The sequence below is a fragment of the Chionomys nivalis genome, chromosome 3 (genome assembly GCF_950005125.1).
Source record: "Chionomys nivalis chromosome 3, mChiNiv1.1, whole genome shotgun sequence".
NCBI lineage: Eukaryota > Metazoa > Chordata > Mammalia > Rodentia > Cricetidae > Chionomys > Chionomys nivalis.
Window position 1 is genome coordinate 85506620 of NC_080088.1, and position 27286 is coordinate 85533905.

General features: G+C 50.4%; 2 protein-coding genes across 2 annotated transcripts; both read left to right on the plus strand.

Moving 5' to 3' along the window:
- Window positions 1–3517: 3517 nt before the first annotated feature.
- Urad (ureidoimidazoline (2-oxo-4-hydroxy-4-carboxy-5-) decarboxylase) lies at window positions 3518–12964 on the plus strand. The gene is made up of 2 exons (XM_057763426.1): window positions 3518–3692; window positions 12546–12964. Exons 1-2 carry the CDS (start codon window positions 3518–3520, stop codon window positions 12962–12964), a joined length of 594 nt encoding a protein of 197 aa, XP_057619409.1.
- Window positions 12965–21408: 8444 nt separating this feature from the next.
- Window positions 21409–26971, plus strand: Cdx2 (caudal type homeobox 2). Its single transcript, XM_057765949.1, has 3 exons — window positions 21409–21946; window positions 25143–25288; window positions 26717–26971. Exons 1-3 carry the CDS (start codon window positions 21409–21411, stop codon window positions 26969–26971), a joined length of 939 nt encoding a protein of 312 aa, XP_057621932.1.
- Window positions 26972–27286: the final 315 nt, after the last annotated feature.

The window sequence follows — 27286 nt, forward strand, 5'->3', positions numbered from 1 at the left end:
GACGCACGCCTTTAATCCCAGCACTCGGGAGGCAGAGGCAGGCGGATCTCTGGGAGTTCGAGGCCAGCCTGGTCTACAAAAGCTAGTTCCGGGACGGGCACCAAAGCTACAGAGAAACCCTGTCTCGAAAAACCAAAAAAAAAAAAAAAAAAAAAAAAGAAAGAAAGAAACTTTTTATAATATTCTATTTCATTAATTCTGATCATTCTACTAAAAAAAAAAGAAAGAAAATGAAGTCTCTTGTTTGTGAGTGTTATAAAAATGCTATCAGAGTCTATGTATACTACCAAATACTTCTTTCTTTTAAGAAGCACAATGTTGGGACTGGAGAGACAGTTAATAGTCTGTAGCTCCTGCAGGGACCTGAGTTTGCTTCCCAGCACCCATGCCTGGGAACTCCCAATCGCCTGTAACCCCGGTTCAAAGGGATCTGACACCCTCTCCTGGCCTCCAGAGACGCTACATGCACATGGTGTACCCACATTCAGGCATATACAGAGAAATGAAATCTTGTTTCTAAAGCACAACTAACTAGACTTGCTCTTCAGAGATGTACTCGTGTTATGTAATGAGCATCCCTAATCCCCAACATCGAAGCCCAGAATCTGAACCCCAGAACATGAGCCTCACATATGGAAAATTCCATGCCTGGCCCCTGGGTGAAGGGGAGCTCACATTATTGCACCGAGCTACCATCAGGCTGTGCACATACGGCGCACATGAGGCGGAAATGGATTTTGTAAATTATATGTACGAAAATACTCCAATCATGGCAGATTTAGAATTCAGTTCCACCATTCTAAGTAAGGGTTGTCCCACCTGTTTAATATTTTCTGACGCCCCTCATTTTGCTGATGTCCTGTGTAAACACAGTCCTTGGTCACCATGGTTGTTCATTCTCAAACTAATAACATTTAAATATGCTTCTGGCCATGTTGGGGAGAGGTTTGTGGTATCTTCACAGAAAGTGAAATTGGGATTATGCTCATGGTCACTTTAGTTTGGGTCAAGCTGTGTCCCTGATGGGATCCCTCTTCTTTCTTTCCTTTCCTTCCTTTCTTTCTTTCTTTCTTTCTTTCTTTCTTTCTTTCTTTCTTTCTTTCTTTCTTTCTTTCTTTTTTAAAGAATGGTTTATTGAATACACTACAAGAGGTACCCAGCTGGGCAGTAACAAGAGCACTGCTTGCCATAACTTCCCACTTTAAACATTTTTCAGAATTTTATATTTACCCCTCTCTCTTCCCCCTCTAAGTCCTCCCATCCCCCTCTCATTCCTCCCATGTCCCACCCCCACTGCCTATCAAGTTCATGACTGACATCTCCTATAACTATTGCTTATACACACACACACACACACACACACACACACACACCCCACTGAATCCATTTAGCAGTGCTCAAATGTACATGTGTTTAGCGCTTGATTGCTTTTACAATTGGTCAAAATGCAGAGAATAAGTGACCCTGGTGTGCCCAGCCCCTGGTGCGTACGCAATGCATTTCCTACACCCAAGCCCCAGGAGATACCGGGAACGTGGTTGTAGAAAGAATTTAAGAGCCAGAGAGGACCAGGACACCTGCTTCTAGGCAGGACAGCGAAGCAGCACCCATCTGATATCAACAACATGGTAGCCTAGACCTGCATAATGAATGACCCTAGAGTCTGGCAAGGTCTCACCCTTCTTAACATCCTCTAAGAGGAGTCTGGGCTAAGACAATCCCTTACAGCAGTGCTTTACGGCGATTGTGCCAGCAGATGGCGCCCGAGCACCACCGTTTCTAAACGGAGTCCCAAACCAGGCCTGACTAGTTACCGCCCCTTGGTTCCTGGAAAGACAAATACTGAAAGGAAAGCCTTTGGAGATAATTTACCCAGGATGCAATCGCTTCTGGATTCACGGTAACGTGAGATTCTTGTGCTGCCCCTAGTCCAACACTTACTGAGGTCCCCCTGAGATCAGAGCCTCCTGTACCCCTTCTTCTCATCCTCACACCCTCCACAGTGGGTGCCTTCCTGTCTGGGGCCCCAACCCCGCGGCCTCTGGTACTCCATCCTAATCTTTCCTTTTTCCGCGAAGGACTCTCCTGGTAATACCTTAGCTGAACTCTTCGGCCACACGGTCGTCCGTTTGCTTCACTGCTCCTGTGGAAAAGCACTTAACCAAAACAACCTGGGGGAGGTTATCATTAAAGAATTGAAACTGGCGGAACCTGGAGGCAGACTTGACACCCTCTTCCATAGCTACCGATACTCACCTTTGTACACACATAGAATACACCTAATTTAAAAAATAAAAAGGAGGCCGGACAATGGGGACTCACGCCTTTAATCACAGCACTTGGGAGGCAAAGGCAGGCAGATCTCAGCGAGTTCGAGGCCAGCCTGGTCTACAGAGAGAGTTCCAGGACAGCCAGGGCTACACAGTGAAACCCCGCCTCAATAAAACAAAAATAAACAAGTAAATAAAAAAATCTTTTTTTAAAAAAAAAAGGAAAAAAATAACACACAAGGAGGCAGAACTCCCCCTGAGATACCTCACTGTTTCATATGCACTAATGATGTGTTGTATTGAGCATTTGGGGTACAAACAAAGATTAAAACATGGTACCTAGCCTCTAGAGCAGGGTTTCTCAACGTGTGGGTCAAACCCCCCTTTGAGGTCAAATGACCCTTTCACAGGGGTCGCAGATCAGATACCTTGCATATCAGATATTCACACTGCAATTCATAACAGTAGCAAAATTACAGTTATGAAGTAGCAATGATACACATTCTTTTTTTTTTTTTTTTTTTTTGGTTTTTCGAGACAGGGTTTCTCTGTGGCTTTGGAGCCTGTCCTAGAACTAGCTCTTGTAGACCAGGCTGGTCTCGAACTCACAGAGATCTGCCTGCCTCTGCCTCCCGAGTGCTGGGATTAATGAGACACACTCTATGGTTGCTGGTCACCACAACATGAGAAACTGTAGTGAAAGGTCGCAGCATTAGGAAGGTTGAGAATCATTGTTCTAGAGCAACAGCAAGGAAAGATGAGAAATCAACTTCCAAGTAGGAGGACCTGTGACCTGCCTGAATTTCCAGGAAAAGCTTTCCCAGGAACAACCCTGGTTCTGTTCCCAGTACCCACGTGCTGATCCACGATCATCTGTAACTCCAGTTTCAGGGGGTCCCACACCCTCTGCTGACTCTGATGATGGCCAAACTTGCTCGGGAACTTTCCTTATGCAGAAGTCCCTGCTCCCTTGTCCATGGCCTTAACCCTGGGTGGAATAAAACTCAGCAGTAGAATGCTTGCCTAGCACGTGTGGGTTCTGTCCCCAGCACATATATCACCCCCTAGCACCAAGGAAACCCTTAAACCCGTGTTTACGCATTGCAGGAACATTCTGGACAGGCTCCTCCCAGGGGCATTCAACCCAGCTCGGCTGGTGTTGCACAAGGCGAGCCTGTGTGTTCAGCAAATACAAGCGTGCGAGGAAGAGTCGGTGCCACTCACTGGAGGAGAGCAGAATCTCAGCCATGGACATGGAGAAGGTCAACTCCATGGGCTTCGGTGAATTTGTGGATGTGTTTGGGAACGTCATCGAAAAATGTCCTCTGGTCGCAGCTGCTGTTTGGTCCCAGCGTCCATTCTCTGGCTCAGAAGACTTGGAAAAACACTTTTTTGATTTTATCGATGCTCTTCCAAGGTCAGGTAAGACTTCCGGCCCGTGCGCACAAAGCGATTTCCAATATCGTATAGAAAAATATTTTAGATTGGTTTAGTATAAGCCCTGTTGCTTATACTTACAGTTATCTAGCTGGTTTTATTGGAAGGGTCAGCCTTTCAAGGTGCTAGACTCTAAGCAGAGTCAAGAGTGTGTCCGGTAAGACAGCGTGGCGAACATTGGAGCCTGGAGGTCACGAGCAGGAACCGGGCAAAGGCCTTGGTGTGTTAGAGGCCAAAGGGCAGTCTGAGACTGGCCCCTTTCAGCCATCCAGGGTCCGCCTTGGCAGTGCTCTGGGTACAAGAGAGAGGGCAGTGAATATATCTCAGGGACCCCCAAGGGGAGTGCAAAACTGGCTCCTTCACAAGAGAAAGTCAGTTTGGACCAGACAAGGAAAGTACTTGTGCTCAGATCCAAGGCTCTGTGGAGGGAAGAAGAGATGCTTAAGCAAGTTGTGTGTTCCTGGGAGAGAGAAAGCCCTGAAGCATTTGGGGCTGTGAGGTGGGGAGAAGAGAAGGTAGGGGTTCAGACTGATTGGTGCCCAAAAGGCACAGAGGCCAAAGGCATGCAGTCCTTGCTCCCCGGCTATTCGGATTCCAGAAGAAGCCTGACATGCCCTTGGGGACTTCAGGCAGGAGGGTGACCCTGTGGTCTCACAAAGGGACAGGCACACACTTGTGCCTTCAGGACAACTGCGATGGCCAGTGACTTCCCCTCCTCACCTGGATGTCCTCATAAGAAAACTTAGAGTACTCAGTAGGCAAGAGCACTGGCGGCTCCCCCAGGGGCCTAGAGACCAAGTCTCAGCACCCACACAGCTGTCACAAATGCCTCGGAATGGAAAAACCTGATGTCCTGTTCTGGCCTTGGTGGCCATCAGGAACGCATGTGGTGCACAGACTATGCAGGCAAACACAAAAATCTAAGGGTGCGTCTATCTCAAACGGAAGCCTGGTGGCCCTAGCCCATAATCCCAGTATTCACTGAGCTGCATTCAATCCTTCCACATTGTTTCTATCAAAGGAAAACCAACAACTAGTAACTCAGTGTCTTTTAAGACTCCGTTGTTTTTTTTTGTTTGTTTGTTTTTGTTTGTTTGTTTGTTGTTTTTTTTTTTTTTTTGGTTTTTCGAGACAGGGTTTCTCTGTGGCTTTGGAGCCTGTCCTGGAACTAGCTCTGTAGACCAGGCTGGTCTCGAACTCACAGAGATCCGCCTGCCTCTGCCTCCCAAGTGCTGGGATTAAAGGCAAGACTCCGTTTTTAAAATGAATCCAACATAATTTTTAAAATTAATTTCCTTATGTAACTATGCGTGTGACAGAGTGTATCTCTGTGCGCCTCGTGAATGCAGGTGTCTGTGGAGCCCAAAGTAGGTATCAGAGCCCCTGAACTGGAGTTATGGGCCATTGTGAACCACCTGATGTGGGTGCTGGGAACTGAACTCAGGTCTTCTGCAAGAGTAGCCAGTGCTCTTAACCACGGAGCCATCTCTTGACCCCAATTTAAAAGTTTTTGAAGAAAATGACCAAACTAGAAGACAATCCCACGACTTCTGGAAGATTTTCTAGATAATATAAAAACAAAATTAGAAAGGTGTGCATGTGTGTGCGTGTGTGTGTGCACTCTCACACACATGCACATGTGCTGTGTGTGGTATATGTCTGTGTGTGGCGGGTGCATACATAGAGGAGGACTTCAGGTATCTTCCCCTTTCTCTCGGCTTTTTCCCTTTGAGACAGGGTCTCTCACTGAACCCAAAGTTTGTTTTAGCCAGAATGACCTGCAAGCCTTGGAAGAATCTGCCTGTACCCACCTTCAACACTGGAATAGCCAGCCAAGCAAGGCTTTTGACCGGGGTGGTGGAGTCTCAAGTTCTCACACCCCTGTGCAATCTTTTGCCTTTGGACAACAAGGAACAAACTGGGTAATAGACTCTTTGCAGTTTAAGGGTAGAAATGACCTAAAGGGAGGGTCTTACTTTATGTCTCTGTTGCTGTAACAATTTTGGGGTCGAAAGGGTTTGTATGAATTACACTTCCACATCACAGTCCATGTGGAGGGAATTCAGAGCAAGGAGCTCAAGTCAGGAATCTGGAGGCAGAAACTGAAGCAGAGACCACAGAGGAACATTGTTTATGAGCTTGCTGTCTCTGGTTCTCTCCGCTTCCCTCCTTACCCAATTCAAGCCCAGCTGCCTAAGGATGGCACCATCCACAGTGGGCTGGACCCTCCCTCCTCAATTAACAATTAAGAAAATGCCCCACAAGCCAGGCAGTGGTGGTGCATACCTTTAATCCCAGAAGACAGAGGCAGGTGGATCTCTGTGAGTTTGAGACCAGCCTGGTCTACAACGAGTTTCTGGATAGCCAGGGCTACAAAGAGAAACCCCATCTCGAAAAACCAAAGAAGAAATGAGAAGAAAAGAAAGAAAAGAAAGAGAAAGTGCCCTGCAGACTTGGCCACAGACTGATCTAATAGAAGTAATTCTTTGATTGAAGCTTCCTTTTCACAGATGACGAGTGAGTTTGTGTCAAAGTGACAAAAATGAAGTATCACGGGGATAAGGGGTGGAGGTGGATGAAACACAGTGTTATTCCTAGAGAAGGGTTTGTTTGGATTATACTTTTTAAATTATTTATTTTAGTTTTATACTTATTTGATGTTTTGCCCGCATGTACTTCTGTGTGAGGGTGTCAGATCTTGAAGTTACAGACAGTTGTTAGCTGCCATGTGGGTGTTGGTCCTCTGGAATTGAACCCACGTTGTCTGGAAGAGCAGCCAGTGCTCTCCTGGACCATTTCTCCATCCTCATGGGTTAGCTTTTAAAAGAAAGAAAGGGAGGGAAGGAGGGAGGGAGGGAAAAAGAAAGAAAGAAAGGAAGGCAGGAAGGAAGGAAGGAAGGAAGGAAGGAAGGAAGGAAGAAAGAAAGAGAAAAAGAAAGAAAAAAACTTTCTACTTTGGGCGGAAAACTGGATGTTTAGAGTAAAAGTGAAGTTGCCCTCTCCTTTAAGTTAAACTATGATGTATAGTGTCCACTAGATGGCAGTAGAGGATCACTATTGGGCCCAAGCCTCACCTGCTAATTCAGCTCGCCTAACCTATCAGCTCTCATAGTCCTAAGCATAGGTGGCAGCTGTGGTAAAGGAAAGGAAGGGAGGTTGAAGCCACAGGCGCTCCTAGGCTCGGGAAATGAACCACACCTAAGGCTGTGGGGTCCAGCTCCAGCGCCAGCCCAAACCTACAGCAATAAGTCTCTGTCTCTGTCTCTGTCTCTCTCTCGTCTCTGCCAGTTTCTCTCCATCTTTGTCTCTTTGTCTCTATTTGTCTCTCCTCTCTTCTCTCTCCTCTCTCTCTGTCTTTGTCTCTAGCACCCTCCACCGTGTGTGTGTGTGTGTGTGTGTGTGTGTGTGTGCAATATCTTTGCCATACCAATACAAGTGGTTTGTACTGTGGTTGGGGTAGTGAAGATGGTGAGACCTGCTGGCTGGCTAGGAGAGAGAGCTAAAGTCAACAAGATTTAGGTAGGTGGGTTTGCCAGAGGGAGATCAAAATCAATAAATGCTAAAGATAACCCCTCAGTACCTTGTGTGAGTGGCTGTGTGGGGATGCTATAATTTTCTGGGGTACAAAAGACAAAAAGCCAAAAAAAAAATGGGATCTTGTTAGTTCTGGTCCTAATAAGAATTAAAATGAAGATGCTGTATGTGCTACTGGATAAGAGAAAGGGAACATGGTGAAGCTAAGGACAAACTAGATCTTGGGGTCATGAAAGAACTTACTGCACTTAAAACTGCATGACTGACGGGGGTGTGGCTCAGGGGCAGAGTGTGTGCTTAACAAGCAGGGGAGCCTGAGGGTGACCCCTGGCCTGAGACTATAAAGATTTAAACATGGACCGGATGGTGGGGCAGGAGAGGGAGTTCGGTTGCTTGGTAGAGAGGTTGTCTAGGATATGAAAGTCTTGGGTTTGGTTCCCAGGACACAGCACAATCCAGGCACAAAGGTTGTATGCCCAGCACTTGGGAGATGGACACAGGAAGGTTATCCTCAGCCACATATGGAGTCTGAAGCCAGACTGGACTACAAGAAACCCTGTCTCTGAAGAAAAATTTAACAGAACAAAAGAAAAGCCCTAGACAAGAACACTTAACTCTGTAAATAAGAAAGGGAGAAGCAAGTCCCACTCCTTTTAGTGCTAACATCTGGGCTGAGCCACACAAGGACAGGCACCTGAAGCAGGAGGGATGATGCCAGGGTCTGGCTCAGGTTAGATTGCTGTCCTTAATTGACTCTGGTGAGGGCAGATTGGTTTGTGGGAGGGGTCGGAGACTTGATAGAGTGACCTGGATGGAGAAGCGCAGAAGTAAACAACGTGGAAGTGAGAAGGCCAAAGAAATAAGAAAAACGTGGAGGGAAGCCAAGAGCTCCATGGGGGCTCTCGCTTGGGAAGCCTGGTTCTCAGTGGCTCCCCACTGCGGATGGGGAGGGTGCAGAAAGCCATGCATGACGTTGTAGATGTGACATCTGAGAAGGAAAGTCACAAGTAAACTCAAGACACCAAAACCAGGAGCTGAAGAGATGGCTCAGTGATTAAGAACACTTACTGCTCTTGCATGGGATCCCAGTTCAGTTCCCAGCACCCCAGTGGCTCAAAACCACCTGGAAATCTGGTTTCATGGGATCAGATGTCTCTTGCCTGCAAGGGCATCCACAAGTATGTGACACACAAGTGTGCACACATGCGCGCGCGTGCACGCACATACACACACACATACAACTAAAAACAAAGAAACCACAGGTGGAAACTCTGTGGACTGACCCCAGAGCATGTACAGTAGAGCTACTAGAGCCCCTGGGGCAAGGGGGCCTAGAGGCTGCCTTGAAACTCTGAATGAGAGAAGCAGTTGGGTGTGTGCATGGCACCCACATATATGTCACACACATACACAATTCAAAACAAAGAAACCACACGTGAGCCGGGCGGTGGTGGCGCACGCCTTTAATCCCAGCACTTGGGAGGCAGAGGCAGGCGGATCTCTGTGAGTTTGAGACCAGCCTGGTCTACAAGAGCTAGTTCCAGGACAGACTCCAAAACCACAGAGAAACCCTGTCTCGAAAAACCAAAAAAAAAAAAGAAACCACACGTGAAACTCAGTGTGGGTAGCGCATGCATGTAATTCCAGCACTTGGGAGGAAGACCAGGCAAACAAGGGCATTGCCTTGGCTAGGTGAGACTCCTGTCACCAAAGGAACACTGTGGCTAGAGAAGTGGCTCAGAGGTTAAGAGCAAATGCTGCTCTTGCAGAGGAGCTGAGTTCTGTCCCTTCCCAGCACCCACATCAGAGCTCACAATTGATCACCTGTAACTCCAGCTCCAGGGGATTGGATGCTTCAATAGCAGGCAAGTGCACATACCTCTGTGCACACACTCTCGTGTAAACACACGAAAATTTAAAAATAAATATTTTTAAAAGATCTCCTTTTAAGCCGGGCGGTGGTGGCGCACGCCTTTAATCCCAGCACTTGGGAGGCAGAGGCAGGCGGATCTCTGTGAGTTCGAGACCAGCCTGGTCTACAAGAGCTAGTTTCAGGACAGGCTCCAAAACCACAGAGAAACTCTGTCTCGAAAAACCAAAAAAAAAAAAGAAAATATCTCCTTTTAAAAGGTCTCTTTTTGGGGCTGGTGAGATGGCTCAGGGGTTAAGAGCACTGACTGTTCCTCCAGAGGACCTGGGTTCAATTCCCAGCACCCACATGGCAGTTCGCAGCTGTCTGTAATTCCAGTTCAAGAGAATCTGACATCGTTATACCAATGCACATGAAATAAAGTTAAATAAAGTTAAAAATCATGCTATAAAAATAAATAATAAATAAATAAAAGGTCTCCTTTTAAAATAATGGTGTGTGTGTGTGTTTAAGACCACGGGTGAAGGAGTTGGTCTTTACTAGAAGACACAAGACCATCCCTTGTGCCGGGAGTGGGGGGGGTGCGTGACTGGTGTAGAAAGAGGGGCACAGGAGGGCCACAATGGGCTTTCTAGGCAGTTGCCGCTTGCTCACAGGGCACTGTTGTCAGCCCTGCCCTTCTCTGAACTCGCAACAAGTCTTCTTGGTGCGGTTGCCCTCTGTTCCCAGTGAGCAATACCTACCTGCTCCTCGCCTCGTCCTGACACCCAGTGACACAGCTGGGAAAATCTGAGTTTCCATAAGATGTTATGAAACAAATGAGGGTGCCAGAGACTGCCCAGCACTGGGCCACCCACGTAGGGGAGACTCCGGAATGCGAGCTGACTTCCAGTCTCCAGCCTCCTTTTGGGATTAATGGCAGCAGCTGTGGGTACCTTGAAGGAGATCCAGTGCCAATGGAAACTAGGGAAGACAGATGGGTGCTAGCCTCTGCAATACCCAAGGGACCAGTGATTTGGAGCAGCTAAGGTAGGGACCGTGACTGGGCAAGCCTGCCAACTTTATTTCTTCTGGTAGGCTACCATACAGTTCTTTCTTGTCTGTGCCGCTGAAAGGTGTGTGTGTGTGTGTGTGTGTGTGTGTGTGTGTGTAAATGTCGGTTCCGCTAATTTAGCGTAATTTTCTTCTGCCCTTTGCCCTGCTCTATTCTAGGCCTCTTTTCTCTTCCCCCTTCTTGTCTTCTCTGCAAGAGTGGCAAACACATCTCACTCCTAGGCAAACATTAACCCAGGCGATGCTTTCAAGAGGGGAAGATAAACCTAGGAGGAGTGAGAAGTGAGGTGTAAGGGCAAGAAGGTTTGGGGGGGTGGCGCTGCTAGGCAGCCCGCACCCGCTCCACGCATGTGCAACAGCAGGTTCCTGGGGCGGGGGTGGGGGGAGACTTCCCACTCCGGTGAAGCCCACCAATAACTGCATCGATGGCAGCTTGAACTGACCCGGGAGCACACGCAGTAAAGCAATTGGATCCTCCTGGGAGAGGTGGCCCAGAGGCTGCTTGTTTCAACTCTGAACAAGAGAGGATCGATGTGGGTGCGCAGTCTTTTAGTAGCGTAAATGTGCATGCAGCCAAGGCTGTCTGTTGCCCATCCTGGGATTGGATGGATGTGGGGAGAACCTGTCCTGAGTGGCGTGGCAACCACCAGCCCTCTGGCCTCCCAGGTGGGAAATTTAACACACACGTTTTCGCACCACACGGAAAGCTCTCTCGACTGACTGCAGAAGAGAGAACTACTCCTGAGCGTGGTAATCTAGAATTAGGATACCCATGACGGGGAGGGGGCGAGAATGGAACTGGTGACCAACTCCTCTTAGCCTTGCAGAGACAGGCAAGTCATTACAGGGGGCTGTGGGCTTAGAGCGAACTGTGTGCAGGTGCGCAGCTCAGTAACCTTGGGCAGATGAAACGACGTTTGTTTTCTGAACCTTTGCTCAATATTCTTTTCTAAAATGGATTTAATTTTTATTTATGTGGGTATGATTTATGACACTCGTTTGTGCGCTGCGGTGCCCAAGGAGGCCAGAAGAAATCGTCAGATCCCCTGGAGCTGGAGTTCTGTATATAGAACACAGGCCACGGATTTGCTTTGGTGCTGGCTTTACTTTCCATCCTGTTATGGGGGCTGGTGGGGAAAAACTTTTGGGGAAGGGGAGGCTGCACCATATTTAAAGGGGGTTTTCCTCTTTGTGAGTATTGAGATACAACTTACTAAAGGGTGTTTTAATCAGTTCCCATTTCCAACAAAGCCGCACCTATTCCCACTGCCAAAGGGAGATAGACACCTACCTGCTTTGTGGAGATGGAATAGAAAGGCAGCTGCATCTCATAGTTCCGCTTCCTGGACTTGCTATGAACATGAACTGCTTGTGCGTTAGGTGCCAGGGTATGGGGAAATGAGTTATCTTTAGTTCTCCATAATCGGTAAATTAGGTGTCACTGTCCTTCTTTTACGGAGGGCTGCCCTTCTGGGCACATTTGAGATCTTGTCTAGCCAGGGAATTTCAATTTGTGTTCTTTACAGTGCTTAAACGACGCGACCTGCCAGGATGGCCGGGAGTCCCCTTAAATTAGAACCCCGGGCATCACAGCTAGACTTTCCCAAAGCGAGAGGCCTAGAAGAACCGAGAGCTTCCGCCTACGCGGGCTCTTTTGGGATCTGAAGTCAGACAGAGAAGGAGTAACAACACAACCCCAGAGTGGGTGATTATAATTAAAAAAACAAAACAAATAAACAAAAAACCAAAACAATAATAAAAAGGCAAGCCGCTTTCGTCAAGAGCGGAAGGATTTCGATGAAATGGGATTCTTTTCGGTTAGCCCAGAGACACAGAACTCACACTTAGAGTCACAAAATCTAGGCATTTATTTGCAAAGCCCCTGGACCCACTCCGCTCCTGCTTGTTCTTTTTTGAGGCAGAACGAAACCCATTCCAGGACTTTTGGCGGAAGTCTTCAGGCCTTCGCATCCGGCCCCCTTTCAACATCAAAGCCCCCCTGAGAGCAAAGGACTTTGAAAAGATAGGAGTAGCTAGGACTTCTTATCGCTTCCCAGCTCTCCCAGAGCAGGTCGTAAATTCCCAGCCTCTCCGATCTCTCTCTCTCTCTCTCTCTCTCTCTCTCTCTCTCTCTCTCTCTCTCTCTCTCTCTCTCCCTCTCCTCCCTCTCCTTCTCCCCGCCCCCCCCCTCCAGTTCAGGATCCCCCTAGGTCTGAAAGGCCAAACCTGTCACTCGCGCCCCGCCCCCAGGTCCTGGCAGGGGACGGAGGGACCCGCATCCCGTTATTGGAGAGGGACACCACTACCCAGGGACCCAGTTTGGCTTTCTCAAGTGCAGGGAGTAATCCTCCGCCGGTGTGTGTCTGTGCTTCTCTCCGCAGGCCAGGAGGGCATCCTACGTTGTCACCCGGACCTAGCGGGCCGCGATCTGCAGCAGGGCACGCTCACCGCTGAGTCGCTGCGGGAGCAGAGCCAAGCGGGCCTCACCAGCCTGGACGCAGACGACAGGCTGCGGCTGCAGCAGCTCAACGCGCTGTACCGCGAGCGCTTCGGTTTTCCGTTCGTGCTAGCTGCGCGCCTGAGCGACCGCGCCGCAGTGCCCGGGGAGCTAGCCCGCCGGCTGCATTGCCAGCCCGAGTCAGAGCTGCGCACCGCCCTGGGCGAGGTGAAGAAGATCTGCCACTTGCGCCTGGCGGATTTGCTAGGCGCCGGTCCGGCCAGTGTGGAACCCCTGCGGGGCTGGGGTTCCGAACGCCAGCAGGATGCGCCACAAAGGGGACTTGGCGCAGCACACCCTTAGCCGGAGGTTGGCTCCGGCCTGGAAGGACAATCCTCTCACCCACACAAAGGAAGTGGAGAATTGAAGCAATCACACGAGCAATGAATGCATCCTTTGTGCACTCATCCACATGAACACGGGTCGCCAAAATATGTCAAAATTCTAGAGAGTTTAGCGCTTTGCCCAGGATTTATCCAGATCGCTGCTTCAATTCTCCATTCGCCTTGCGGTCTGCCGACACTACAGCTTTAGCGAACTGAAAGCTCCCATCCGGCTCCCCATTCTCTCCTGCTAAGCAGGAACAGGCAATGCAAAAGGCACTGGAAGGGCAGTCTTGTATTCCATAGTGATTTTTCTTTTCCCACTTCATTTGATTTACCTGATATTTACATGTGAGCAGAAGCGACTGTCTCACTCTGAGACACTCATAAAAGCTGAATTTGGGAGGGGGGATTAAAACATTGGTTTTGGCCCCAGGTGATCATCTAGCAGTGGGAGTTGAGTTCTCCTACTCAACTACCAACTTGGGGACTATGCCCTGCAGAGATCAGTGTGTGTGTGTGCCCAAGTTGGAAAGTTTTGATGGTCAGGAGCCAGTGTCACCCTTGTCCCTCCAAAAGGTCAGCCTTTGGTGGTGGACTGGACAGCCCTGCGAGCCACCCAATACTAAAATAGCAATACTCATTGGACAGCCATGGTGTTGTGGAGCCCTGGATGAAGATGGTATCCCATAGTGCTGGTAATATGGAGGTAGAGATGATGCAGATAGAAATCTATAGAACAAGTCAGATTTGGGAACCTGGAGATCCAGAGTCAGTCAGCCTGCTGTGGTGTCTGAAGAAGCAACATCATCAGCAGGAGAGACTGTCACAACATCCCACCCCCTGCCACCAGAGAGAGAGGGGAGGGGAGTTAATGAGTCCCAAGAATACTACTTAGGCTTCTCTTGGTCGAGAGAAAACACAACCATTCATGACTTCCACAACAAGACAGGTGGAAGCAGAGTTGATTTCCATTAGCAAACGACCAAATAAAACAAAATGCACTCTCTCTCTTTTCCAGAACTTTGGGTTCTGGGAGTTCACAGAAATAATCCCCTCCTGGAGCACTCAGAATCAAAGGAAAGGAACCTGTTACCTTTTCTGTCACCTCATCTACATCCCTGAGCAGTGTGGGCAAGAGAAACTGGGGATGAAGGAGTGGATGCCTTGGAAGGTGCCTACTATCAGCATCCTATGGTGGGCCACCTGGGGGACAGGAGCACCAGGCCAAAGACTCAAAATCCACTACACTCAAAGCATTCCGTGTAGCCCTGGGGTAAACTCAACCCTTAGATAAGGGCCCTAAAATGCAGAATCCACCCTCTTTATGTAAATTTGATAAACCGAAGATGCAGAGAATCCAACGGGGCAAGATTCCCAGGGCTATTTTTAGAATCATAGATGCAATCTGTGCTTCTCAGGAACGACCGGATCTAACTAGTGACATAACTGCATTTCAGCCGTCAAGAGCTTATCCAGAATCTTTTACCCCTAAGGGAAAGGGCACGGGTTGGGCAGTTGCTGGCGTCCCTTTGGAAGGAGGTGGAGGTGAGGTGACAAGAGAGGGCTGCTCAAGGACTCTTCCCGGCCTGAAGGCCAGGGCTGGAGGTGCGACGCAGGAAGAGAGGGAGCTGGGAAAGAACGGTTGCCGCACCTCAGGGCCCTTTCTAGGGAGCCCAGTGTCAAAGCCCCCCTCCCTCCGCCCTAGGCCCGAGGCCGGTGGCGGGTGACCGGTGCTGCAGAGAGGTGGCTCGCAGTTTCCTTTCTTCGTGTCTGGGCTCCGACAGTGGCAAGCCTGTGCCTGGCGCTGCCCCTTGTTCCTTCCCCTCTCTGGTACGCAGCATGCGGGAAACCAGCCCGCGCCGCAGGCACCGCAAGGTGCTTGCTCGGTCGGGCAGACCCAGCAAACACCAGGAGGGCGCAGGGAAAGCTGGTTTGCATTTGGTGGGAACAATTAATATTTTACTTACGAATTCGTCAAGGAAAAAAAAGATTGAGACTGAAAAAGAACCAGACAGCCCAAGGATTCGAGGACTGGATGTTTTAACTCCAGTCGGTAACCAGACAGTTCACCACGGGGTACACACACACACACACACACACACACACACACGGGGGGGGAGGTGTGCTTCGCTCTTCACCTCCCCCACAGTTACAGCCCCTTACAAAAACATCCGAGCCCAGCAGGGGACCTCAGCCCAAGGCTCAGCCTGGAAATCAGGAGCCCATTTCTGAGCTAGTCGCTCATCATTGTAACTGGGGACTGTGGATGGAAAAAAACAAAACAAAACAAAACAAAACAAAACAAAACAAAAAAACCTAAAAAAACCTATTCTGTGCCTTGGGCTTTAAAGAAGCTGGTATTTAGTGAGGAGAGGATCGGGGAAGAGACATATTCGATGCCTAACCTTTGTTCATTTTTTGAACGGACACCTTTCCAATTGAGTCACAGAATGTCAGTTGCGATATTAAAAAATGGAGATTTCCCCCGCCCCTAGAAAGTGTTTACTATGAGACAAAAGTGGATGGAGACCTTTACAGTCATCCGGAGAAACTAGAATAGAACTTCTGGGGGAAAATGTATTCCATAACTAGGAAGACTGAAGAAAGCAGGTGCACCCGAGAGAAAGCTGTCTGTAATGTGGGTCAGCATTGTAGCAATCCCAGAGCCTGACTGCTCGGGCACTGTGGTGCCTGTAGGGCGGGGAGTTCTCAGTCCTTGATCCCGATAGCTGGTTTTGTACTGGGGATGTTTCCAGGGTGGCACCAACAGACATAGTAATAATTAACGTCTGTACAGACTGCTGCATGGCAAAGATCAGCCATATCGCTGGAGATCTGAGCATAGCTGTGAAACCTTGGGAGGATCTCCATTCCTCTCTGGTCTTTGTAAAATGGTAACTTGTGTAGGTTCTAAGTGCCACTGCCACTGCCACTGCCACCATCACCACCACCACCATCCACCATCATCACCACCACCATCTCCACCATCATCACCACCACCACCCACCACCATCACCACCACCATCACCACCACCCACCACTACCACCACCACCCACCACCACCCACCATCATCACCACCACCACCCACTATCATCACCACCACCCACCATCACCACCACCCACCATCATCACCACCATCACCACCACTATCACCCACCACCACCCACCATCATCACCACCACCACCCACCATCACCACCACCCACCATCATTACCACCATCACCACCACTCTCACCCACCACCACCCACCATCATCACCACCACCACCCACCATCACCACCACCCACCATCATCACCACCATCACCACCACTATCACCCACCATCACCCACCATCATCACCGTCACCACCCACCATCACCACCACCCACCATCATCACCAGCATCACCACCCCTCTCACCCACCACCACCCACCATCATCACCACCACCCAACACCACCCACCATCATCACCACCACTACCATCACCACCACCCTCACTACCACCCACCACCACCACCACCCACCACCATCACCACCACCCACCATCACCACCACCCACCATCACCACCACCCACCATCACCACCACCCACCATCACCACCACCCACCATCACCACCACCATCACCACCAGGCACCATAACCATCATCACCCACCATCACCACCACCACCACCCAGCTTCAGGTAAGGCAGCCTGTCAGTGTATATGAACTGAGAGAGAGACACGGGTTTGTCTGTGCCCCTTCCTGCCCTGGCCATATTAAACTTGCCCTGTAGGCTTTCCTTGGAAGAGATTTTCATATGACAAGCAAAGGTCATTCCATACTGAGACAATGGTGAGAGAAGAGAGGCTAACCGAAGGCCAGTGCGCTGGGAATGCTCTCTGCTATGAGCTTAGATTAGCTCTCTCCGGTGTTTCCTAGTCTGGGAGACCCCTCAGATCCTATCCTTTCAAAATCTCTAGCGGGTTTCTGTTCTCATCTGCCACACAGAAGTCAAAGGAATTGTCCAACACTCCAAGCATCCACACACCAATTTTAGAACAAAGGAGAAAGATAAGTCACTCCTAATATTTAACTTTCATCCAATGAGCAAAAACATTCTAAAGAGAGTGCTAAAGCCAAACATTTCCCCCTTTCCTTAACAGCTTTCGTTTCTTAGACCTTCTGGCTGTGGGAATATACTTTGGGCAGAACAGTAGAACAAGGGATATCTCCTGCATTGGATCAGTTCCTCCAGGAGAGGCTTAAGACAGCTGGGTCCCTAAGCTTGGGCATCCCAGCCCACAATGCTCTGCGGATTCTGGGAGCTCTCCTTAGCTGGAGAGGGCCTGGCACCCAGCGTGCTTCACTTGCCAGCTGAGACCACATCTGTTTCTGCTGGTGGCTGAGCAGCTGCAGCACCTCCTTGCTGCCCTGGATGGACACTTGGGTCTCCATTGTAGCCTAGTGTGCTGGGAAGGTGACAGACTCTGGGGAAGCCCTAGAGAAAAGACAATGCTATTGACTTCCTTCCCTGAGATGTTAGCTGAGTGGGTTGCCGCAGGGCCGGTTGCTGTTGTTGGGGTTAATTCATGCATTATTGAGTCTTTCTTTGTGTGAGTGGATTGCCATTGGCTCAAAGATTCCCAAGCTCCCAATTAAGAAGTGTTAGAACGTTGACCACGGCACTCTGCCTGACAAGCTGAGAGAACTGGCCAGAAACTCTCTCTTGCTCTTCCTGGGGATTCAGGTTTTTGATGAGTGGGTCATATTGCTGAGGTCCATCTTGTCTTTGTGGAACTCAGAAAGGACGCTAAGGTGGACAGAGAGAACCTACTTTGTATTAGGTGGGTGATCCGCTCTCGAGCTGCAGGAACTAGAAATTGTGTGACAGAGGCGAGGTTCTGTAGCTGGGACCAGCAGCAGGACCTTTGAGCAGGGAGGGAGCCAGGTCAGGGATCTGTGGGTTTAAGGAGTGTCCCATCTGCCTGGTGGGGGAGCCTGCCCCTTCCGGTAGCTCCCTCCTCCTCCTCCTCCTCCTCCTCCTCCTCCTCCTCCTCCTCCTCCTCCTGCTCCTGCTCCTCCTCCTCCTCCAGAGCCCCTGCTCAGGTCACCAGCCTGTGTCCTGAAAAGGGACCCTTTTCAAGGAATGTGGAATGGCCTCTACACTGTCGGCAACAGAGTTACCCCTTTGATAACCAGGTTGGCTGTCCCCACAGTCTTCCTGTAGCTTTATTTACTGGGATCTTTTTTTTTTTCTTCCTATTCTCTCCCCTGTCAGCTCATGCTTTCCCAAGACCAAAGGCTGGTGGATGAAATAGTCTGTGGAAGGCAGCCACCTCCAATGCACTTGGGAACACCCAGAGTGGTCCCTTCTCTAGTAGTCTCAGCACAACAGTAAGGGAGCCTGGAGGGAGGCTGTGCCCACCTTTCTCTGTATTGTGCCAGAGTTGTGGGTCCGCGCCTACCTGGAGGCCCTGCTTCAACCTGGAGGGGATTTCCAGAGGAAACCTCCATCCTACTAGAATGCCCCAGTAGAGAGACAAGCAGGCTCCCTTCCCATTTGCCACCTTCAACAGAAGTCACATCTTTCTCACCACCCTGTCCCTCTGGGGGACCCAGCCTTGGAGGACGGGAGGATTAGCAACACTTCCATTCTGAAAAGCTTGTCAGAGGACAGGATTTATCAGCTCCTTTCTCCTCTCCCAACAGCCCAGACTCTGCCACTGCCACCACGGTCAAGCTATGACTGCTAGGGTACCCAGGTTTTGCAAGGAGGAAGAACAGTTCCTATCAGTACTGGTTTCCTTTCCTGGGTTCAAGCACCCCAAATAAAACTCAGGCTCCCCTGTTGTTCAGCCTTGGGGGAGCAGAGTAACCCTACCTGCTCCCCTAGGAGTGCCCAACCTGGAGTCTTTTTTTTTCCATGGCAGAGTACAGAGACACAGCTGGAAAACAGGGACAATTAGCCAGCGGCTGGCAGCCTAGGCCATAAAAACTCAGGAAGTAGCCACCACAGGGCTGAGGGGAATGGCTGTCCCTAATAAAGTGATTGTTTCAAAGAAATGCCAGAATGCAGGCATTCTAAAGACACAGGCTGAGCCTGGGTCTGGACCTGGGCTTCCAGAGCTTAAGCCTGGGAGGGGACTTGAAGGATGGAGAGAGGTATTGAGTCTCAGGAAGAGGAGGAAGACACTCCTAAGATCAAAAGTCTGCAGTGCCCACTACTTAACCTCCCACATTCTGGCCACCCCGTAGGGACTGGGAACACCCCTTTCTGCTCTTGCCTTCTGTAATAGGGTTTGATATTTATTTCCAGGTGTGATTCTTGCAAAGAGAGATGGCACTCTTGTTGTTCCTGCTCCGTGCCCACCCAGGAGGGTTTAAGGAGGAGTAACAAGGATCCTTGGTCTCTTGAGGGACAGCTCTTGAATATCCAGCCACCCCCAGTTTTAACCTTCCTTACAACATACAAAGGGTAGGAAGAAGGTAGGTTCCCACAGGTGTAGATTCGTGAGGCAGGGGTCCAAGAAGATAAAGGGCTGTGGAAAGTACCCCAGGGAGGACTCCTACCCAGAGAACCTTTGAGAAGAGAACCCACGATCCACAAGAGAAGGGCTCCGTGAAGGAGTGCTACCAATACCTTGAGTTCCAGGCACCATTGGCAAGAGCAAAGTAGAGTTGCCTAGCTTAGGCCTGGGCGGTTTGTAACCTCCCTTTCTCCCACCCCAAAGGCTCTGCTGTAGGGCAGTTCAGGTCTCCGTGCCCGCCCTTGCTTTTCACGAGCAGTAACTAATACTGACAGCAGATGGCCTCTTCATTCCCTGGGATGAAAAAACAGATTTCTGCAGAGAGGGTTTTACATTATAAAGGAGAAAGTGTTCTTTTAAACTAGTTGAATGTTTTCAAAGATTGACCTATTTTATTATTTTATGGGGGTGTTTTGTCCGTATGTATGTCTGTGCACCATTCATGTGTCCAGTGCCTGATGAAGTAAAATGAGGGTGTCAGATCCGCAAGGGCTGTGAGCCACCAGACGGGTAGTGGGAATCGAACACGGGTCCTCTAAAGAGCAGCCAGTGCTTTCTGGGTGAGACATCTCTTGGGCTCCAGGAGAAAGGGTTTTTAAGACATAGGCATGATGTAAGACAACAGTAACTGGGTAAGTGTTGACAGAAACATGCTCCTTGATTTTTCAACTCTTAAATACCTTTAATAAAAGTACAAGTATAATTGGTTGACATTTCAAACTGAATACACCGTGTAACTAGCACTGTGATCAAGGGTAAAAATTTACTGAGGTCCTAGGCATCTCTTCGGACCCCACCAATTACTCCCTTCCAAGGTAAGTCAGAGCCAAACATATCGTGGCTTTGCAGAGGTGTTCGGTTCTTTAAAGTAATATTTTTAAGATAAATTGTTTTAACTGAACTCAGATCCTAAGTGTAAGATGAATCCGAGGGCGCAGCCTGGAGCTAGAGCCATCTTTTATCTTTGGCAAGGAAATAAAAGTAGTGCTGACGGTTGTTTGTGACTTCAGTCAGTTTCATTCTGATTCTGGGAGCAGGAAGGAATGGCCCTGGTCTTATATCTACAAGTCACCTCCTCGGTTGATCAGAAATGTCCTCAAAGCAATGGCTTCTGGCTTCTTTTTTCTCTTTGGGAACAAGAATTTCTTGACTGCCTCCTCCCTGCGAATGCATGAACAAGACTGCTCCTGTCTCTAAATCCAACCATCCAACCAAGATCTCTCTCTCTCTCTCTCTCTCTCTCTCTGTCTCTCTCTCTCTCTCTGTCTCTCTCTCTCTCTCTGTCTCTCTCTCTGTCTCTCTGTCTCTCTCTCTGTCTCTGTCTCTGTCTCTCCCTCCCCCAGCCCCCTCCGCCAAGACTTTTTCCAAGTCTCTTGATTTCATTCTTTGAACCTGTGATTGGAGGTTAAAGTGCACCAGGTTGGAAGGAGGAAGCTCTTTAACAATAAAGGATTGAATATTTAGCTGTGATCTGGTCCCTGCCCTCTCGTGAGCTCTCCCCCCCCCTTTCTTTTAAAATGCAAATCGTGTTTCTGGGGGTTTGTGAGCGCGGTGCGCTGCGACTCGACGTCTCCAGCCATTGGTGTCTGTGTCATTACTAATAGAGTCTTGTAAACATTCGTTAATCACGTAAGGCCGCTGGCCCGGGACTCCGCGAACCAACCTGTGGTGGCGGGTCTTCCCCCGCCTCCGCAGCCTAGTGGCAAGGAGGTGGGAGGAAAGAAGGAAGAGAGGGAGGAGGCAGGACAGAGGGAGGGACTGCCCCGGAGGCAGGAGCGCCGCTAGGAGCCAGCGGAGCACCGTGGGCTGAGGTGCAGCCAGCCACCCGCAGCTCCCCGCGCCCCCTAGCCCTCTGTGCCCCGCGCCTCTGGCAGCCTCCAGGATTCGTCCCCAGGCAGCATGGTGAGGTCTGCTCTGGGTCCCTCGCCACCATGTACGTGAGCTACCTCCTAGACAAGGACGTGAGCATGTACCCCAGCTCCGTGCGCCACTCCGGCGGCCTCAACCTGGCACCGCAGAACTTTGTCAGCCCCCCGCAGTACCCGGACTACGGTGGTTACCACGTGGCGGCCGCGGCTGCTGCCGCGGCGAATTTGGACAGCGCTCAGTCGCCAGGGCCATCCTGGCCCACCGCGTACGGCGCCCCTCTCCGCGAGGACTGGAACGGCTACGCGCCTGGGGGCGCTGCTGCGGCCAACGCTGTAGCCCACGGCCTCAACGGGGGCTCCCCGGCCGCCGCTATGGGCTACAGCAGCCCCGCCGACTACCACGCTCACCATCACCCGCATCACCACCCGCACCATCCGGCTGCCGCGCCGTCTTGCGCCTCCGGCTTGCTGCAGACACTCAACCCCGGCCCTCCGGGGCCGGCAGCCACAGCCGCCGCCGAGCAGCTGTCGCCCAGCGGCCAGCGGCGAAACTTGTGCGAGTGGATGCGGAAGCCCGCACAGCCGTCCCTGGGAAGCCAAGGTAAGCGGTGCTGGGGCGCGTCCCAGGTCCCGCGCGCACCGGGACTGTCACCGGCAGTCTGCGAGCTTCTGGCCAGTAGAGGAGGAGGGGCAAGGGGAAAACCACTGGGATGGACCCCTGGTGGGGGGGCTTTTGCTGATTGCGGTCCCAGAGGTGCATAGTTTGTGCTTCTCACACACGTTTGTTTAGGGCAGAGGAATGGTTTCCTCTCTAACAGTTCTTCGTTGGCAACATCGGAATACCTTCGGAAGCTTCCGACAATGTCGTAAGCTCTACGCCTCGAGCAGAATCACACGGCCGGCATTCCTTACACACCTCCCAGCCGAAAGAGGGGCCTTGGATCCCCTCACCGTGCCTATACCACTTAGCTACCCACTCTCCTTCCTCCATCTGAGGTGCCCCCTAAAGGGGTAATTGCCAGGGAGTGTGGAGACTGAACAAGACCAGTTTGACCATTAAAGCCAACTCAAGGGGACAGCGCTGCTGGAGCAGAGACCAGAGGCTGCTGTGCGCCCGCTGGAGAGAAGGAAGGCACTGGCTTAAGGGGAAGGGGGAGTTCCAGGATCCCTGACCCTTCCTTCTGCTAAGCAAAGTCTCCCACGAAAGTCCTCTCTTGTCATCACAGAGAGCAAGAAGCAGGGAGAGGAATCCCTGAACGGATCCAGCTTCTTCAGATGTGGGCCATTTTTCTCTAACCTAACCTTCAAGGATCTCGTGTGTCTGCGCGTGTTGTGTATTCCAGACTTGGGAGATAATTACTAATGACCCTAGATTTGCCCAACTGTGGGACTCACTGGCGTCGGTTTTGCCTTTTCTGATGTCCCTATGTGTGTGTGTGGGGGGGGTGGGGTGGGTGGGAAGGAAGTGGGAAAAGTGTGACAGAGGAGTGGTATTAGAGTCCCCTTTTTGTTCCATGGAACTTTCTTCAGCTCTTTGAGTTTCCGCTTGCTTCTCTCGGTTTGCATCTAGTCAGTACAGCCAGGCCACATGCAGGTTATGGCCACTTTACGGAGGTTTATAGCCAATTACAGCCGTATAAATCAGAGCGGCACTTGGGGGCCTGTCTCTGGCTCTTCTGCGTCACTGAGCACACCCCATGAGCGGCCTGGTGGGCAATGTTGTCGGACAGAAGGCTACAGATTAGCCTCTAGTGAGTGGGCTTTGGCTTGGTCATTTCCAAGAGGATTTATTCCTAGACCTGAGCTACCCCCAAACCTTCCCTGCACCAGCCTGCCTGAAGGACACAATGGGCGGGGGTCTGCAGCAGGGGTCTTAGACCAACGAAAGACCTTTAGCGTGCAGGGGGTGGGTGGTCCGAGACTGGGGTCCTGGGAGGGGGCGGATAACCTCAGGAGCTCTGGCCGCGGGGTCAGCAGATGAGAGGCCGCTGTGAAGTCCCGCGCCGAGGTGGCAAGGCCGCTGTCGGCGCCGGGCGCCCTTGTGATGTTAATGTGGGGAGGCTGTGGCCCGCAGCGCTGGAGCCCGACTCCTCTGCAGAGCGTCATCTGTCAAGGGGCAGAGGCGTGTACGCCGCCCGGCCAGCTTTGATGTACACCTTTTCAGCCCAGCCATTGTCTCTTTTAGGGCCCGGAAAGAGGGTGGTGACTTTCGCAGTCAATAATGAATTCTGACAACTCCTTCTCATCCCTCCCCCTCTTCCAGCCCCCCTGCTTGGTTCCCAGGGGGTGCGGGGCCGCCTCCCAGACCCTTGAGAGAGCGGACCTCAGAGTACTGAGTCCTTATCATTGCGTTCCTCAGCCCGTGCGTGGTGGTGAGCCGGCAGCATCCATCCTAAGGCCTCTGGGGGAACTGTCCTGCGCCTCCCTTCCCAGCTCTGATGGTTTCCTAAATTCCAAGTGTTGTGCTATTCGGGCTGCGCACCCGGATCTGGTTCTGTCGTCTTCTGCATAGTGGGGCACTCGAGAGTGGGTTTCAGGCAGTAGCTGGTGTGAACGCGTTCAGGATCTGTTGGATCCCTTTTCTTCCAAAGCAGGCGCGGGGTCGAGGCCGCAGCGCCCATTCAAATGCGCCTGCGGGGCTGTGTTTATGTTAATGCGCCTGGCGGGGAAGGGGATGAAAGCTGAGGCCGCCATTTGCTCAGTAGTGGTAATTCAAACAGAATGCGGTTGTTATTAAGGCATTGAAAGGGCTTTTCTTTGATAAGATCGCCTTGTCCTGCATTGTTTGCGACTGTGTTCCCCTTTCAGAGGCTGGGGGAGCCCTCTGATCCCTCCTGTATCCTCCCAGGGCGCTTTTGTTGTGGTTTGCAAAGGTTTTTACCTGAACAAAGTCAGCCTGCGGGGCCTTAAACACCTCTGGGCAACTCCTACCCCTTAGATCTCCTTGTTCGACTAGGCACTGAGCGCTAAAACCTGCTTTGCTGTGAGACCTCTCCAACTTGAGACGTGGAACAATTCCTGGCCAGCGTTCTGTCGAAAAGCAACCACGACAGACCCGGTGAATAGACAGGCTCCAGCCTGATGCAGCAGTCCCGCGCTATTTGTCAAGGCCCTTCAGTAAAACAATCAATCCAAGATTTAATATGTTGACTCAATCCAATGATCATAGGTCACTGGTCAGGATAGCTGTCGCATGGAATAAATGAGGAATTAAAAAAGAAAAGTTGCCCTGGGCCAAACCTGGTTGGGCAGGAATGAAGTGTTCTCAGCAGGAGGGATTGTCCTTCTGACGTTCTGGAGCCCAGCTCAAAATTCCAGAGCAGGAGTTAGTTACTGTATCTAGAATATGATTCTGGTGGCTTTCAGGAAGCTGCCAGTTCCTGTACCCTCCTTTCCACTGTATTGAGACAAAGGAGAAACCAACAGCTTACCCTGACACCACAGTCCCAGGGACTTTAAAGGTGGCTGTCATTTCTAGTAAATCTGAAAATGGATATTATATACCTGGGGACTCTGGCCACTCCCCCCACCTCCCTTTCTTCTGGTCCTAAATAGACTATATTTGAATTATGGGTAGGAGGGGGCTGTGTGAGAAGTTAGTTGTGCCCCGAGGCTCACACCCTTCTCCTCCCCTGGATCCTGTGGTGGATATTGTCAGCCTTGGTAGTAGGCAGTCACACTTGCTCCCCCCACCACACCAGTAAAGGAAGAGAAACAGCTCCTGGGTTAGGGAGGTTTGTCATTACCTATGACTGATGGATTGTAGTTCTTAGCCAAAGCTTCTCCTTCCTCCACAGTGAAAACCAGGACGAAAGACAAATACCGAGTGGTGTACACAGACCATCAGCGACTGGAGCTGGAGAAGGAGTTTCATTACAGTCGATACATCACCATCAGGCGGAAAGCTGAGCTGGCGGCCACACTGGGACTCTCGGAGAGGCAGGTGGGAATTGCCTTCCCAGGGTCTGGCTATTGCTGCATGGGGTGCAGGCGCTGGCAGGTAGCACTAGGAAGCCTGGCCAAGAGTCCATCCACCCTTTCCTTCATGAAAGGAAGAGAGCGGTTTCCTTTTGGGAATCCTTAAATTACCAGTTGTCTTTTCTTGATTTTTCTGAATTGCTTTTTATTTTGAGGGATCTGAGAACTGCAAGAAAAACCAAGGTGCAGCCGGGCAGTGGTGGCACACGCCTTTAATCCCAGCACTCGGGAGGCAGAGGCAGGTGGATCTCTGTGAGTTCGAGACCAGCCTGGTCTACAAGATCTAGTTTCAGGACAGGTTCCAAAACCACAGAGAAACCCTGTCTCGAAAAACCAAAAAAAAAAAAAAAAAAAAAAAAAAAAAAAAAAAACAACCAAGGCGCTGCTCAAGCATGGAACTCCACTTGGGCCAATAAAGATTTATTAGGATGGTGATTTTCAACTTGTGGGTCCAGAGATATTTACATTATAATTCATAACAGTAATAAAATTACAATTACAAAGTAGCAACACAATAATTTTGTGGCTGGGGTCACCACAACATGAAGAACTGTATTAAAGGGTTACAGCATTAAGAACATTGACAATCACTGTATTAGGAGAGGTTCTCTTTATCCCAGCACCAGGGGAAAGAAAAAAAGAAAAATGAAGGCCCAGTCTACTCATACATTAAAGAGGCAGGGGCTGGAGGGATGGCTCAGCATTTAAGAGTACATTAATGCTCTTTCAGAGGACTGAATTCTGTTTCCAGCACCCATATCAGGTGGCTCACAGTGGCCTGTAACTCCAGCTGCAGGGGTCATCCAGTGCCTCTGGCTTCTGTGGGTAATCTCACTCTGTATATGTGCATACACATAATTAAACATAAAAACTTGTTTCTTTAAAAAAAGAAAGAGGTTTCGCTTGGCCCACAAACACTATATAGTATAGGGAAAAGTAAAAAAAAAAAAAAAAAAAAAAAAAACAGGACAAATTCAGTCAGAAATTTTACAGGAAATCTCATTGCGGGCACCAAGGTGAAGACCAGTACAGTTCCTCTGCACTGAGGGCCAAAGGATGCCCGTGAAGCACACCCGAGCTGGCCACCCATCTGCATGGGGGAGGACCTTTCTGGTTTCTGTTCCTTGGTTCTGAGATTCCAAGAGGCTCTTTTGGAAAGCAACCGGGGGAGGGGGTGGGCAAGGCATGGGATTGCCACCTCTCCTCAGGCTGAATTGAGTCTGGGAACGAATGCTTCAACATTGCGCTAAAGCTCAATGGTGTGTGTGTGGGAGGGGGGATAGTGATTGGGAACTTCTAGAAGAGCTGGAGACGGTTTCTCAGGCAAGGATGATCTTGGAATGCTGCTGCTTCCTCTTTTCATCTTTTCTATCTTCTACCTTGTCATTTCTAGGTTAAAATTTGGTTTCAGAACCGCAGAGCCAAGGAAAGGAAAATCAACAAGAAGAAACTGCAACAACAGCAGCAGCAGCAGCAGCCGCCGCCGGCCCCACCTCCGCCACAGCCCTCGCAGCCTCAGCCAGGTGCACTGAGGAGCGTGCCCGAACCCTTGAGTCCTGTGTCTTCCCTGCAAGGCTCGGTGCCTGGTTCGGTCCCTGGGGTTCTGGGGCCAGCTGGAGGGGTGTTAAACCCCACTGTCACCCAATGACTCCTCCCGTGGTCTGTAGCGGCGGCAGAGCAATTCCAGGCTGAGCGGTCAAGAGCATGGACGCTGCTAGAATCCTCCGAAGAGACCTCTCTCTTCCCACCCACAAATAATACCTACAGATGAAGAATGGGGACAGAAGTTAGGACACGTGGGATTGTGGGCCTCAGAGGGGAAGATATGGTTCAGTTTTTTGTTTTTTTTTTCTTCTTCACTCTTCCATTCTGATTCTTCCTGTCAGCGATGACAGAGGAAGTGACCTCTGGGGCTTCATCCATGCTCCCTACCAGGACTGGCTACAGGCACCAACCAAGCTTT